The sequence below is a fragment of the Pogona vitticeps genome, chromosome 7 (assembly GCF_051106095.1).
Source record: "Pogona vitticeps strain Pit_001003342236 chromosome 7, PviZW2.1, whole genome shotgun sequence".
Classification (NCBI taxonomy): domain Eukaryota; kingdom Metazoa; phylum Chordata; class Lepidosauria; order Squamata; family Agamidae; genus Pogona; species Pogona vitticeps.
In genome coordinates, this window is record NC_135789.1 from 707,644 (window position 1) to 721,715 (window position 14,072).

The 14,072-nt window shown below is 62.8% G+C and overlaps 1 protein-coding gene across 17 annotated transcripts in view; it reads right to left on the bottom strand.

The window, feature by feature from the left end:
• Positions 1-14,072, bottom strand: part of HSPG2 (heparan sulfate proteoglycan 2) — an 80,623-nt gene that overhangs the window by 42,445 nt on the left and 24,106 nt on the right. For 11 of the 17 annotated variants that reach the window (XM_078379496.1, XM_078379495.1, XM_078379494.1 and 8 more), the window contains exons 4-22: positions 13,847-13,924; positions 11,029-11,138; positions 10,155-10,213; positions 9,647-9,807; positions 9,145-9,183; positions 6,677-6,802; positions 6,376-6,501; positions 5,696-5,956; positions 5,378-5,497; positions 4,642-4,773; positions 3,994-4,138; positions 3,730-3,881; positions 3,186-3,332; positions 2,725-2,888; positions 2,187-2,366; positions 1,554-1,750; positions 1,147-1,294; positions 542-669; positions 128-214 (exon numbers count right to left, since the gene is read on the bottom strand). In XM_078379496.1, coding sequence (XP_078235622.1) covers positions 128-214; positions 542-669; positions 1,147-1,294; positions 1,554-1,750; positions 2,187-2,366; positions 2,725-2,888; positions 3,186-3,332; positions 3,730-3,881; positions 3,994-4,138; positions 4,642-4,773; positions 5,378-5,497; positions 5,696-5,956; positions 6,376-6,501; positions 6,677-6,802; positions 9,145-9,183; positions 9,647-9,807; positions 10,155-10,213; positions 11,029-11,138; positions 13,847-13,924 — 2,560 coding nt within the window. The remainder of the gene's footprint in view (positions 1-127; positions 215-541; positions 670-1,146; positions 1,295-1,553; positions 1,751-2,186; positions 2,367-2,724; positions 2,889-3,185; positions 3,333-3,729; positions 3,882-3,993; positions 4,139-4,641; positions 4,774-5,377; positions 5,498-5,695; positions 5,957-6,375; positions 6,502-6,676; positions 6,803-9,144; positions 9,184-9,646; positions 9,808-10,154; positions 10,214-11,028; positions 11,139-13,846; positions 13,925-14,072) is intronic. The other 6 variants (XM_072977430.2, XM_078379498.1, XM_078379487.1 and 3 more) reach the window with 3 other exon arrangements.

Here is a 14,072-nt window from a genome sequence, read left to right on the forward strand (position 1 = left end):
CCCCCCCCTCTTTCCATCTTCAGGGATCTCAGGCCTTCAACACAGAAAACGGCCCCCGGCCACCCAAACAAGCCCCCCCTCCAACAGTCCCCTGCTTTGCACCAAGGAAACAAGAGGGCCCACTCGCCTTTCGCACCGGCGCCCTGTGTAGCCGGGGGCGCAGGCATCGCAGGTGGCTTGCCCGTCGGTGTCCAGGAAGCAGGTGCTGGAAAACCTGGGAACCCAAGAGTGCCACAGTCGGGGGGGGGGGGACGGAGGGCCTCTGAACAGCCCCCCCCCGCCCTGTCTGGCCCATCACAGGGAAGGAGGGATGCAAGGCCCAGGGGCAGAAATGGAGGAGGGGCAAGGACTAAGAACCCCCTGGCGGGGGGCTTGCAGGGGCGCGAGCCTGGGGCGGCTGACACAGTGTGACCTTCGGCCCCAGGGACCCGCCCCCAGGTACAGCCGGCTGGCCCCCAGGAGGCCGAGGCCCTGCCGGCCGTGCCAGCCGCGGGTGTGACGCAGAGGCTGCCTCCTCCGCCGCCCTCCCGGCCCTGCTCACCTGCGGGGGGGCTCAGTGTACGGGCAGGGGCAGGGAAGGCAGGCGCTGGGGCCGCCTCGGGTGGCGTCGCCAAAGAAGCCTGGCTTGCACTTCTCGCACTGGGCGCCCTCGGTGTTGTGCTGGCAGTTCTGGAAAGGAATGGAAGGAGAGGTCGAAGGACCGGCTGGAGGGGGGGGCGATGGGGGCGTTTGTTTCTCTCCGAAGGGAACCTCAGGGCTGGCACAAGGCGCCCGGCTGCCTGAGGTCAAGGCGCACGGGGCTCCCCCCTCCACCACGTCACTTCGGTCCACGTCGCCAAAAACCTGGGCAAAAGCCAGCAGAGCGGCTTCCGCCGGGGTCTGTGAGCGCTCCTCAAGAGCCGAGCTGGGAGGGTTCCTTTCCAGAGAAGGAAGGAGTTGCCCTGATAAGCCCAGAGCTCCGATGCGCCTCTTGGTTACCAACTAATGTCACTTAACGACGCAGATGCGATTTTGTGTTTTCACAAGCAACGAATTCCGTGCCACTCGTGACTCTCCAGCTTTGCAGGCCTGCCTCCAGGCCTGTCCTTTCACAGAGGCCCGGCTGACCCCCTCCTCGCCCCCCCCACCGGGTCTTGCACCCCTTACCAGGCAGTAGCCGGAGAAAAGGTCACAGGAGCTGGAGTGTCCGTGGCAGCTGCAGCCCGAACAGGTGCCCAGGTGGGGGCCGCCAGGGACGCGCTTGAAGTGGACGTCGCAGCGCTCGCACGACAAGCCCGAGTAGCCGATGGGGCACCTACGGAGGGAGAGGCGGGACGGAAAACACCGCGGGGACGTGAAAGGCGGCTCCGGAAAGTCAGCCGCTTTTTGCTGCCCCAGAAAAGCTTTGCTCCCACGAGTGCCTTTCCCTCCCCTTGGGTGTCACTCAGTGACCTCTAGGAAATGGTGGGAAATGTGGGCCAAGCCAGGACAGCCCCAAGGGCCACACAGGGCGCCCGGGAAAGCCCTTTTACGGCAGGAATCCTCCCGCGGCCGCTCCCGAGGGCCCTCGTCACCTGCACTGCTCGACACCCCGCGCGGGGCCCAGGCTGGTCACTTCGGTGGTGGTGGTGTCCATGACGACGTCGCTCAGCCCCACGCTGGCCATCCGGCTGTTGTAGACGGTCTGGATCAGGATGGCCTCCAAGTTCTGCAAGGTGAGGAGCAGCTCCTCCCGGCTGACGGGGGACCCGGACTCCGTCTCCCAGTTCTCCTGCGGGCGAGAGGGGTGTGAGGGAGGGGGAGGGGTGGGGGGGTCAAGGGAGGCCCTCAGCCCAAAAGGCTCGAGTCCTTTTCCCTCATCAGAACACCTCTCAACCGTGTCTCCGTGGGGCCAGGAGAAGAGCCTTGGTGGGCTGTCCTGCCAACCCCATGCGCTTGCCTGGGAGCCGTGCTGGCCTGGGATCTGGGGCGCTGTCGTGTCCGGAGGGGCAAAACAGCAGACCCTTAAGCCAGCCCCTGCCTTCTCTCGGGAAGGAGAGGCTAGAAGGACCGTTGGGCAGGCAGGCAGGCAGGCAGGATCGCCCTGTCCCCCTTCTGCCTTAGGGCTAGGAGACCACCCTCCGAGCTCAAGGGCCGAGGGCAGGTCCCACCCAGCAACCTCCACCCACCCAGGCCCCCGCAAATGCTCCCCCCACAGCGCCACTCACTTCGATGAAATGGACCTGGCGCTGGTTCACCTCCGCCGGCTGGGTGGGTGTCCGCACCCGGTAGAGGAGCTTCCGCCCGTTGCCCACGAGGATGACGCTGGGCTTCAGCACGGGCTCTGACGGGCCCCGAGCCAAGTCGTAGCGCACCTTGTAGTGCAAGTAGCCCCCGTAGGAATCCACCTGGAAGCAAAACAGAAGAAGTAAAATAAAGTAAAATGAAATGAAATAAAAAGCACCGTCTAGTCCGGGGAGAAAAAAGTCCTGACAACCAGGCTGTTTTGTCATTCTTGGGTAGGAAGACACCTTGGGAAAGAGCTTTGAAAAAGCAAGGTTATACGCCTACATCACCCCAACGGAAACAAAACCGTCCTCATCCACGGATGGCTGGGACCAAAAACGGGTCAGGATCCCAGCAAGGGAGCGAACGGGGAAGAAGGTCCCTGAAGAAGTGGGGAGCTGGTTTCCCTGGGTCCTGCTGCTGCCATAGCCTCTTCCTCCTCGCTGCCGCCTCCCGGATTGGGCCTCCCTCCCCCCTCACCTTGTTGCCCAGGAACTGCCGGGGGAGCGTCCAGAAAGAGTCGTGGGCCAGGAAGCGGCGAGAGAGGTCGACCAGCTGGAACTCCTGCAGGCCCGGCTCGATCTGCAGCTGCGTGGAGGAGAGCGGGGGCGTCCCGGGCTGAGAGGGGGTGGTCACGTTGACCCCTGGGGAGGGAGAGACAGGAGGAGGGACCGTCCCGGGGAAGGGAGGAGAAAAAGCGCCGGGAAAGGTTGGTCATGCTTGCATCAGGAAAGAACTTTGCCCACGCTCAGAGGCACTACACATGATCAAGAGGTGTGCCAGTTTTGCAAGGCGGGAGGAAAACACCCCCAGCCATTTGTCAAATCACGTCAGGAGACGCCTCCGCTCTCAACCACATCCACTTGAGCCAGCGAGCCTCCCACTTTTCCAGGGACAACCCTCCACCCCACCCCACCCCACCCCCGGTGCTTGTGCCTCACCTTTGAAATCATCCGGGGCGTCGAAGCGCAGGCGGATCTGGTCCCGGTGGCGGCTGGTGGCGTAGCAGGCCTTGGTGATGCCGAAGCAGAAGCAGGGCATGCACTGGCCGGTGCCCTCCACGTGGAAGTGGCCCTCGGGGCAGGGTCCTGAGTGCCAGGAGGGGGAGAGTCAGAGATCAGGATGGTTCCGCCCCCCCCATCCCTCCACCAAGGTAAAAGCCATTCATTCACCCATCTCTGGAAAAAGAAATACAGGCCTGGCAAAACCCTCCCCGTGGCTGCTGGAGCTAAGGGTGACTTAGAGGTGGGCAGATGAAGAGAGACAGGCAGGCAGGCAGGCAGGCAGGCACAAAAACAAGAAACTGAGGTTGGTAGATCAATATGCACCAGGTAAGAACCAGGCGGAGGTCACGGACGGACAGGTGTGTGATGGAGGCAGGCAAGACTCAGGCGGTGAGCCTCAGAGAGAGGGGGGGGCTGGAGAGAGACACGCGGGGACCCCTGCCTCCCCCCCCCTTGTCCCTCTGCCTCGAGCCCCGCTCACCGCGGCTGGGAGTGAGGCTCAAGACGCCGTCGGGGATCCCGAACACCATCCCCCGGGCGTTGATGGCCTCGCAGGTGTAGGCCCCCTGGTCGGCTTCCTTGACATCCTGGATGACGAGGGAGCCCCGGCCGTTCTCGCTGGTGATGGAGACCCTGCGGGTGGAGAGGCAGGAGGTCAGAGCGCCCCCCCCTAAACTCCCTGTGGGGCCAGGACGGGAGGAGGAAGAGGAAGAGGAGGGAAAAGGGCCCGGACCCCTCAGCTCACCTGCGGCTGCTGGGGATGTGGCCCCAGTTGAGCCTCCAGGTGATGATGGGGGTGGGCACGCCCACGGCCACGCAGGTGAAACGGACGGTGTCTCCGGGGGTCGCCTGAACGAAATCCTCTGGGGGCGTGATCACCTGCGGAGGAACTGGGGAGGAAGGGAGAGGGACCGTTTCCTCCTCCTCCTACCTGGTGCAAAAGCCAAAGCTGAGATGGAGCCGAGAAAAGGGGCTCTGGGTGGCTCTGGCTTAACTGTTTTGGGGACTCTGAAACTCACTGCCACTGTAGAGGACAACACTTCCCCACCCCCACCCCGGTAGCAGCATGCCAGGTTAAATCCCAAACATCTCCAGCCAAGCTGCAGGAGGCAAAGGCCGCAGAGTCGGGAAGAGTTTTTATCCCTTCCCGGTACGTGCCTTAGAAGGTCCGAAACAGATGTGAAAAAATGCACACATATGGCAAAATCCGGGCAAAAACAACCCCATTTGTAGAAATGTGTGATGACGTTTTGCATGGAATCCTCCTTCAAGCTGGCAGACGGAGGTCAAAACATGAAGGGATGAAAGTCTGAAAACGCTTAAAACTTCCCAGTCTTTCTGTCTTCACACCCAACGTGCCCCCGCCCGCCCCCGCCCCACCCCGTCCACTCACTGCAGCCGATTTCGTCCGAGCGGTCCGGGCAGTCCACCTCTTCGTCGCACTGATAGCTGGCCGGGATGCACTTGTGGCTGGAGACGCAGACGAACTGGCCGGGGCCGCATGTGTCTCCGGGGCCCTTGGTGGCTGCCGGGAGGAAAAGAACGTGAGGGGCCAGGGCGGGGCCCCTGAGCAATGGGGGTGGTGGTGGTGGGGAGAAGAACTCCGACCGCCTCTTCACCCTCTGCCACCCCCCTTGTCTCTCGCTGGCCCACCCAGACGGCTCCAACCCACACCGTGGCCAGCCTGACCCAGTGGCCGGCGTTTCAGAGTGTGACTTGGGAGGTTTCCGTTCCGCTCCCTTGCTAAGCCCTAGCAGTCCCTGGAGGAGCCCCAGCAAGGGCCATCCTCGCACTCCGCCTCGTCCCCCTCAGAAAGTTTGGTCTCAGAGGCAGGAGGAGGAGAGAAGCCGCCTGCGCCACCTTCAATCTCTCTCTCTCTCTCTCTCTCTCTCTCTCTCACACACACACACACACACACAGAGAGAGAGAGAGAGAGAGAGAGAGAGAGAGAGAGAGAGAAATGGAGGAGAAGGGAACGAGAAAGACCTTTTTCGGAAAGGAAAGGCCAGCCCCAAAGGGACGCAGGGGCCCAGCCAAAGGGGCCCAGGCTCGCCCGGAGCCTGACTCTCCTCCCATGGGTTTGTCCCCTCCCAGCCTTGCCACTGCCCCAGACACCCCGGGATGCTTACGGCAATCCAGTTCATCAGAGCCGTCCATGCAGTCGTAATCCCCATCACAGCGCCAGAGTTTCAGGGCACAGTGCCCGTTCTGGCACCGGAACTCATTGGGCTCGCAGGGGGACGGCGTGCCTGTCCGGGAGGTCGAAAGAGGAGTGATCCTCCGGGCAGCAGCAGCAACCCCCACGACTGTCTCTCCCCCCCCCCGATCCACGCCTTCCCTCTTCTGTTCCCCAGGCTCTCCCTTCGCCCCAAGAGCCACCCGGGGAGCCACGGCTGCCACCCCCACCTCCTCCCCCTCCCCCTCCCCTTCCCGCCACCAGGACTCACCGCAGTCGGACTCGTCGCTGCCGTCCGGGCAGTCCCGCTCGCCGTCGCAGAGGTACTCCCGGGGGATGCACTGCCTGTTGGCGCAGAGGACCTCGTCCTTCCGGCAAGGGCGCAGCTCAGGGGAGAGCGGAGGCTTGGGGGAGCCGACCCGGGGAGGGGGGGTGACTGGTGCCCGGCGGGTGGCGCCCGGAGTCGAGGTGGCCGGGACCCGGGTGGTGGCGGGTCGCACGGAAGAGACCGGCCGTGGAGGGGTGGTCAGGTCTAGGAGCAAAAGCGGAGGGGCCAGGGCAGTGAGCCTCCCTTCAGAAGCCCAGGAGCGGCTTCCCCAGGCTTAGTGGTGAGATGAGCTGGGCAAACGGGGGGACCACAACAGAAATGACTAGAAAGGGTTCCTGATTCCCGACAACCAAGGTGGGCCACAAAGTGTAGGTGCGGTTCCCCCGCATGGTCCCCCTGAACCCCCCCAGCTTCCGAGGGTCCCCACGACCCCCCCCCACCACCCCAAAACACAAGCAAACAAAGGAAAACTCTGTTCCTTGAATGGGGCTGCATCCTGGCTACTCCCAGGCGGCCGCAGCCCATGGCCATGGGGGGGAGTGGGGCCCCAGAGGTAACCCCCCTCTCCCCCTAGACGTCCGGCAGGGCCTTCCCGCCCTGGGGCACCCCTCCCATCTTCTCACCGCATCCGTCCTCGTCGGAAGCGTCCTCGCAGTCCGGGTGCCCATTGCACCGGGAGGTCTCGCTCACACACTGCCCGCTGTCACACGCAAAGTCGCCGGCAGCACACTCGGGGGCCGGGGGCTCGGCTGTGGGGCAGGGCGGGAGGAAAGTGAGGCTGGGCCCCAGGATTTGGGGGATGAAAGAGGGGTGCACAAGAAGCCCTGGGCCACTCAGGCCAAGGCTCTCCTCCTCCTCCTCTCCCACCGAGCCCCACCTGCAGACCCCCCCACCCTCACCCCCCCCGCCCAAAGAGAGACGCACCGCAGTCCAGCTCGTCCGACATGTCCCGGCAGTCCGGCCGCCGGTCACAGAGAAACTCCCTGGGAATACATTCACCGCTGCCGCAGGAGAACTCCTCAAAGGTGCAGGCGCGCAGATCGGGAGGCACTGGAAGGAAGGAGGGAGAGTCCGGGATCAGGGCCGCAAGGCGGGCACCCCGCAGAGCCGCTTACTGCCTCCCACCAACGTCTCTTCTGATCCTTTGTCAAGGGGCAACGCCGGGACTGGAGGTTGGAGGAGAGCAGGGCGCCCACGCCACGCCCCCCTCTGCCAAGCCAAGGAGCCTCTTCACTTTCAGAAACCGGGGCCAGAGTCTCCTCGCTTTCCTCCTACCCACCTGAACTACACTACTTTCCCTCTCGCACTCTGCCTTCAGGGGCAGGGCCCAGAGCAAGAATGTCGGCACTGGGTTCTGAATCCAGTCGTCAAAGGCCCTGAGAGGCTTTCCAGCTGTTCCGCAGGCTCAAGCAGAGGCTTCGGAAGGCGACGGTGCCGCCCGCTTGCCCCAAAACACATGCCCCCCCCCGCCCACCGACCGACACAAAAAGCAGACCCTCTGCCGCCCTTTTGTTAGGAATCCGGCACACACCAAACACACACGGCACACAGTTACCAAGAGCTGCGAGGGCAAGCCAAGCAACGCAAGGCCCTCCCTCCCAGCAGACCGGAAGCGCCCCTCGGACTGGCCATCGAACCCTTGGTTTCCCAGCGAGGTGGGCCACCCTCCTCAACCCTTAGAAGGGGGCCCGGAGTTTCCCTTCTGCTCTCGACCTCCAGAAACCAAAGCAAAGCTGGCTTCGATGCCTCCTGGTCTCTCTTCTTTGGACCACAGAGCCCAGAATCCTGCAGCCAGCATGGCCACTAGGGGATTCTGGGGGCTGTAGTCCAAAACATGTCATTTCCTCAAGATCTACATCAAGGAGGAGGGAGCGCAAGGCAATCATCTCTCTCTCTCTCTCTCTCTCTCTCTCCTCCTGCAGGCGTGGACTTTGCCAAGGACATTGCTTCACAGCCCCCCTCCCTCCATCCCTCCCCCAAACCCCATCCAGATGGTCTAAGGAGGGAGGGAGAGAGAGATTATTGCTAGTTGAACTTCTTCCGCTGAACGTGAGCCAAGCCCTCCTGTCCGCTCGCTCCCTGAGGCCAGTGTGGGACCAGCCCCTGGTCGGAGGCCACAGGACTTGCTCCCGGCCAACCTTCTCCAGCTGCTTCAGGCAGAAGAAGTCAATGAGACAATGTTCCCCCCCCTCCAGCTCAGCCCACGTTCCTTCTGTCCACGGGAGAGGCACTCAGCATCCAACCTCCCCCGCATGGCGGAGCCCTAGGGGTTCGAGGGGCAACCACCTGGTGGGGGTCTGTCCCTCGTGGCCCCCTTCGGCCAGCAGTGGGCAGGGAGGGGCAGGGGTTCGCATGCAGCAGGGCCCAAGCGGAGAGCAGCCCCTCTGGGGGAGGGACGGAAGCCAAACCCAAAAGGCCACACACGCAGGGCAGGCGCAGAGGGGTGCCAGGGGTCTGGAGACTTCCCTCGGTGGGCTAAAGGGGGCCTGGAGACCCCACCCTGGGAAAGGATGGGAGAGGCTGAGGACCACCACCTCACGCACTGGCCCCTAAAAGGATCAGGTGAGCTGGCAACCCCTCGCCCTTTCCCTGAAAGGATCCCTTTTTTTAAAAAAAAACATCTGAACAACCACTCCCCAAAGGACAAGAATGCTACTGAGCTCTGGGGAAGTTCTGGCTGCCGACCCCGGCCACGAATCGGCCAAGACCACGCTTGTCCTGGGACCTCTCCGGCAGAGGGTGAAACTGGAGCTCCTCCGGAGCAACAGCTGGGGGGGGGCTCTGCTTTCTTCCAGCTGGGATTCCCGAGGGCAGCCGAGCGGAGCGGAGTGGAGCACCTGGCCTGGCTGTCAGTGTGCCTGGGAGGGGGGAGCAGATCCCACGGCTGCTGTGAGAACGGATGCCCCAGCGACAAGGCTGACTTTTTTTGGGGGGTGGGTGGGTGAGAAGCAGATGTTGCCACCCAGGCCATACGGGGCAGGACCCCAAACACAGGGTGCCAGCTTCTGTCCCATCTCCGCTAGACAAGAGAGGAAAACCAGGCCAGAAGGGGTGGACGGGACCGCCCAATTTCTCTCGGCCTTGGGTCTTTTTCAGGCCTTTCAACATTTTGACCCTAAATAAAAGAATGACCCTAGAATGGCGTTTAGAACTTGGAAACGCTCTCTCTCTCTCTCTCTCTTCTCTCTTTTTTTGGTGGGTTGGGTGGGAGTGGGAGAGGCCACAGCGAAGCCTCGGCCAAGGATCAGCCTCCGCTTCCTCTGCCTGGAACTGAAAGGCAGCGCTGGATACAAGAGAGGAGGAGAGGCCCATCGTCCACGCGTGGTCTCCGCTCGTGGCCTCCCACAGGTCCTCTCTGCGCCCCTTTGCACCCCTCTTGGCCCTGCACTCACCTCGAGGCTTGGCCGCAACGGGGGGTGGCGGGGTTTGGGCTGGAAGCGAAGAGAAAGTTAGCACCCGACACGGGATAGACACACACACACACACACACACAACCAAAAAGTCAGACAGCTAACCCCTGATGTTGGCCACAGAGACCCGTGGCCCCCAAAACAGGAGCAGGCCTTCTTGGGAAGAAGCTTCTGTTCCGTGGACTGAGTGGCATCCCACAAAAGCTGACCCCTAAAGAGCCCGTCTCTTCCCGGTGCCCCCCCAGAGGCTGGGCGGCTCCTGCTAGAGCTAGAGAAAATTCTTCCGGACTAGGAGTCCCAGAATCCCCACGCCAGCAGGATTGGGCCCACCATTTCAAACTCTGGCAGCCTCTGCTGGTTGCTGCCACAGACCAAACCGCTGCTGCTGACGCTCCGGCCCCGGAGACCCATACAGAGCCCGGCCCCCCAGGGAGAGGGCAAGGGAAGCCGGTCCGTGGCACCGTCGGGATCAGCGGCTTCTCACCTGCTCCTAAGCGCCGGAACTGGAAGCCGGCGGTGGAGGTGACGTAGGAGGCGATGGAGCCGCTCTCAATGACAGAGAAAAGCACCTCCCGGATCTGGGCCTCATCTTCATTCTCTTCCGAGCCCACGTCCAGCTCCACAAAGATGTAGCCATCAATCTCTCTGCAAAGAAGCCACAGGGAGGAGGGAGGAGGGGAGGGGGGCTTAAACAAGGAGCTGGCCTTCTCTCTCCCTCTCGCTCCCCCCCCCCAAGACTTTCTGGGCAGGTCCCTCTTCTGCAGAGCCCTTGGGCAGCCGGCTGCGGGATCGCTCGGTCATTCACTCGGCTGTCCTGGAGCCCAGGGGCGGTTCCCGGAGCCTCCTGCTACCTTTCCCGCCTTCTGGGAATCTCCTGCTTCCTTCCCAGCCTAGATTTCTACCCGCGAGGCCAACCCCTTCTTTCTGCGAGAGAAGGCGGCTCAAACTGGGGCCCGCCAGCCACCCCTCCCCTGGTTGCCGCCCAAACTCACTTGATAAAGACCACGCTGACCGCTTGTTCCCCGGGGATCTTGTAATATTCAGACTCCAGCTAGGAAGAGAAAATTCCATCAGCTGAACGGAGGGATCTCACGGGGAGTGTGGCGCCCCGGCCCTTCTCGAGCCGAGATCCTGGCAGCTGTGCCTCGCTGGAGCACATCTGTTTTACCACTTCTTCTGGCAGGACCTCTATTCAGAATATTTAGGCCCTGTGGGCAGATGCAGTGGCCTAACGGACGTGGCACCCAGCGAGGATCCAGGAGCCACCCTAAAGGCACAGAGTAGGGACCCACCCGTGGCTTCTGGCATTCAGCTGCAAGAAGTCCCTCCTGGCACGGCCCAGGGTAAAGACTGCGAAGAACCTAGTCCGAAACATCCAGAGGGCCGACGGTGCCCCACCTCCGCCCACAAAGGGGAAGATGCAGCCCCCTGCACACAACACACGCGGCCATTCCCTTCCCCTGCACTGGGTCACCCTTTGTTTGGCCTTCCTTACCTTGACATCTGTGATCGTTTGCATTTTTAAAAAGAAAATGGGATACGGTCATTAATTTGAAATATAGAAAAAGAGTTTGCTGCACACACGAACGGGCCAGAGGAGGAGGAAGGAGAAGATGAAGGACTAAGAGGGGGGCAAACGGATCAAGCCAACCCCCACCCCCTGTCTTCCACCCACTCCTGGAGAAAGAGCGAGCCATCAAGCTTCCAGTCCTCTTCCTCTCCTTCCGCCTCCCTGGCTGGTGGGCTCTCCCACTGAGGGGTCTCATCAGCCAGGAGGTGAGCAGAGCGCAGGTCTATTGGTGCTCCTTCTGGCCCAATCCTGACCCTCTCCGCCGTCCGTTCTTTCCCCAGGGCAACGGGGCTCACCGTGTCTACCACCGCTTCGGAGACGTCCCGGAACTCCACCGAGCTGACGTCGTCCAGGTGGGGGCTGTAGTCGATGGACTTGGTGAAATTCACCAGGGCTCGGAAGTAGACTGGAAAGAAGGGGAGGCCAAACGAGGGTCGGGGGTGGCAGTGACCACCTGCCCCCCCGACTCACCTGGAACACAAGCTACCCAGAGCGCCTTCACCCACAAGATGGGCCGACCCTCCGCCCACCCCAAGGATCCTGACCCTTGCCCACCGACACGGACCATGAGCCCACCCTGAACATGGACCAAAGGCGGTGGTGGACCGGCACTGCCTAACCGTGGTGGCCCTTGGAGGCCAGCCACATCCCTCGGGTTGGGGTGGAGGCTCCCCAAAACCTGCCAATAAGCAAGCCCTGAGGAGAGGAGGTTCCACCTTTCTGGAACTGCGGGGCGAGGGGCCCAATTGCAGCTAACCGACCAGGTGCCGGCGTGCCCATCTCGGTTGTGCCGTCAAGCGTGTGACCACTCAGGGGAGGGGGAGGGGGCGGCACTGGGCTGTGCAAACTTCCCCCGAGCAGGGATAGGATCCTGGCTGTTGCTTTTTCAGATCCTGGCTGTGCTCTGCGCCCCTCAGACAGGGAACCGAAGGGAGGGGAGCAGTGAGGGCGAGGGTGGGTGTGACATCCACCGTCACGGGGAGCTGTCCCAAGCAGATAAGGGACACCTCTTGGATCCAGAGGCTGGGCACAGCGGGTACAGACGAGAGGCAGGAAAGGAACCCACGGGGCCCAAAGAGCCCCCTACCCCCCCAAGACGCTCTAGGAGGGGGGGGTGACCCGAGAGGTCAGGGTGCCCAGCCTTCCCCCTCCATCACCCAGGGGCACGTCCTGTTAGAGGCACATAATGGCTCCATTCACAGACCCGGGAGAGCTGTTCAGTGAACCCTTCTACCACCACCACCACCCCCAACGCGAACAGGCAGCCCCACCCATCTGCAGAGTCACCCCCCAAAGAATGTGTGACGCCCCACGGAGATCAAACGGCTCTTTCTCAAGCTGGAGCCCTTCTGGGTGGTGGTGGGGGGCTGGACAGGAGACGGACGGAGCCGAGAAGGAAGGAGAGCCTTCTCCTCCAAGAGCCGGCTCTTCGTTTAAGCCTCGTTTTCTGGCTCCAGGGAAGGGGGTAGGCCACCCCCACACCCTGCGTGTCCCCCGCTTCCTTTTTGGGGGAGGGGGGATGAACTTCACAGAGGTCTGGGTTGAACCCTTGAATTTGGTGGCACAAGCTGATTCTGGACAGGGCTAGTGAACCATCCAGCAAAACGCTTCCTCTGTTCACATACAGAGTTGTTTCTCTCCTGGGAAGCTGAAATGGGGAGGGGGGCTGGGCAGGCCGAGCTGAAGACAGGCAGCTTTGCCTGCGCGGAGAGGTTTCCGGGTCGCGTGACCCCCTCCAAGCCGCCCCAGAGGGGAAAAAGGGGGCAGGGGTCTCCCCCCCCGTCTCTCTTGGCCAGGTCCCCACCTTTTCTCAGGGCTGATTCTCCTGGGAAGCCCCTTCCTTGCTAACCCAGGAAACGGAGCATGGGGAAATCTGAGTTTGGGAGAGACGGGAGCCCCTCGGATTGGCCAAGCCTGCAGGGGATTCTGGGCCTTGTAGTCTCCCCCAAAGGAACCTTCCCAAACTCTTGAGAGGGACGGAAGGGGCCGGGAGGGTCGAGGCTGGCCCAACGCCCTGCGGGGAGTCCCTCTGCAGAACGAGAGAGATGGAAGCGTCTGCCCCCCCTCCCCCCCCCCCCGTGGAGGGGAAAAGCCAGCCTCTTTGCCTTCGCCTTCTTCCTCCCCCCCCCTCAGATCCCGGAGGCTCTATTCCGCCCATCCCGGCCCTGCCAGCCCCCCCCCCCCCCCGTCCAAGCAAGCCCAGCTCCTGGGCTCTTTCTCGCTTTGCCTCCTTTTAAGGAGCCCTGGCGCACGCTCTCCCTCCCTCCGTGGGCTGCTCTTGCACCAGCCGAGGAGGGGAAAGGGAGGGGAGGGGAGGGGAGGGGAGGGGGTGAGCTGGAAAATCACTTTCCAGCCACCGAGGAGAACAATGAGCAGACAAAACCAGAGCCCTCGGCTTCCTTCCTGCCCGCTGACTCAGCCTCCCCGGGTGCCTGGGGGGGGGGGGCGGATGCAGAGGGCACTCCAGGCGGGGCTCAGCCAGCCCCCTTGGCCTGAAATCACAGGGAAAGGCTGATCTCAGGACCCCTTCCTCCCAGCAGAGGATGGTGGGGGCAGGGGCACTGGGGGGGGGCACGCACACAGAAATCCCTTCTTCCACGCTGGAACCCAGTCCGACCAGAGGCCGTGAGAAGGACATGCCTTCCCATCCTAGCAGCCCACTTTGCTAGGGGGGAATCGGGGGGGGGGGTCTCACATCCTCCCGGTCCAGATCCTTCCCTCGGCCCACCTGCGTGCTTGCACAGCCGCTGGCAGCAGGCTGGCCCATGCCAAACTCACTGGGGAACCTGGCCAGGGGCAGGATGGGAGGCGGACTGCAGCTCCCAGAATCCCCCAGCTGGTCAGGAGCCATAGTCCAAAACAGCAAGGCTCACTTCTGCAGCACGACCGCTAGAAGACCCAACCAAGGGCCAAAACCAGCCTGGAGGAGGAGAGGCCTCGGCTACTGGCGGCCTCTCCTGGGCCCCCTTCTGCCCGAGACCCACACGAGCCCCCTCCACAGATAACGCTCTGCCTTCTTGCTCTGTGGAGAGGGCAGGGGGAGCCTTGCCTCCCGGGCGCTTGTGACACTCGGTCCTTGGGAGGCCCCCAAGCAAGGGCCCCGGGGCCACTTACTGAGCGGAGCATCATCCTCAGGTTCGGAGGTCATGCTTGCAGGGCGAGGGAGCCCCACGGGAGCAGGAGGAGGAAGGTCTGCAAAGAGAAGAAGAGAGGAGAGAAGAGAAGAGAGGAGAGGAAGAGAAGGGAAGAAGGCAGGCAAGGAAGGGGTATAGTCCTGGAGAGAGGGGTGGGGGTGGGGGTGGGGGGTGGGGGGCCCGGCCCCAAGAGAAGGCAGGAGGAA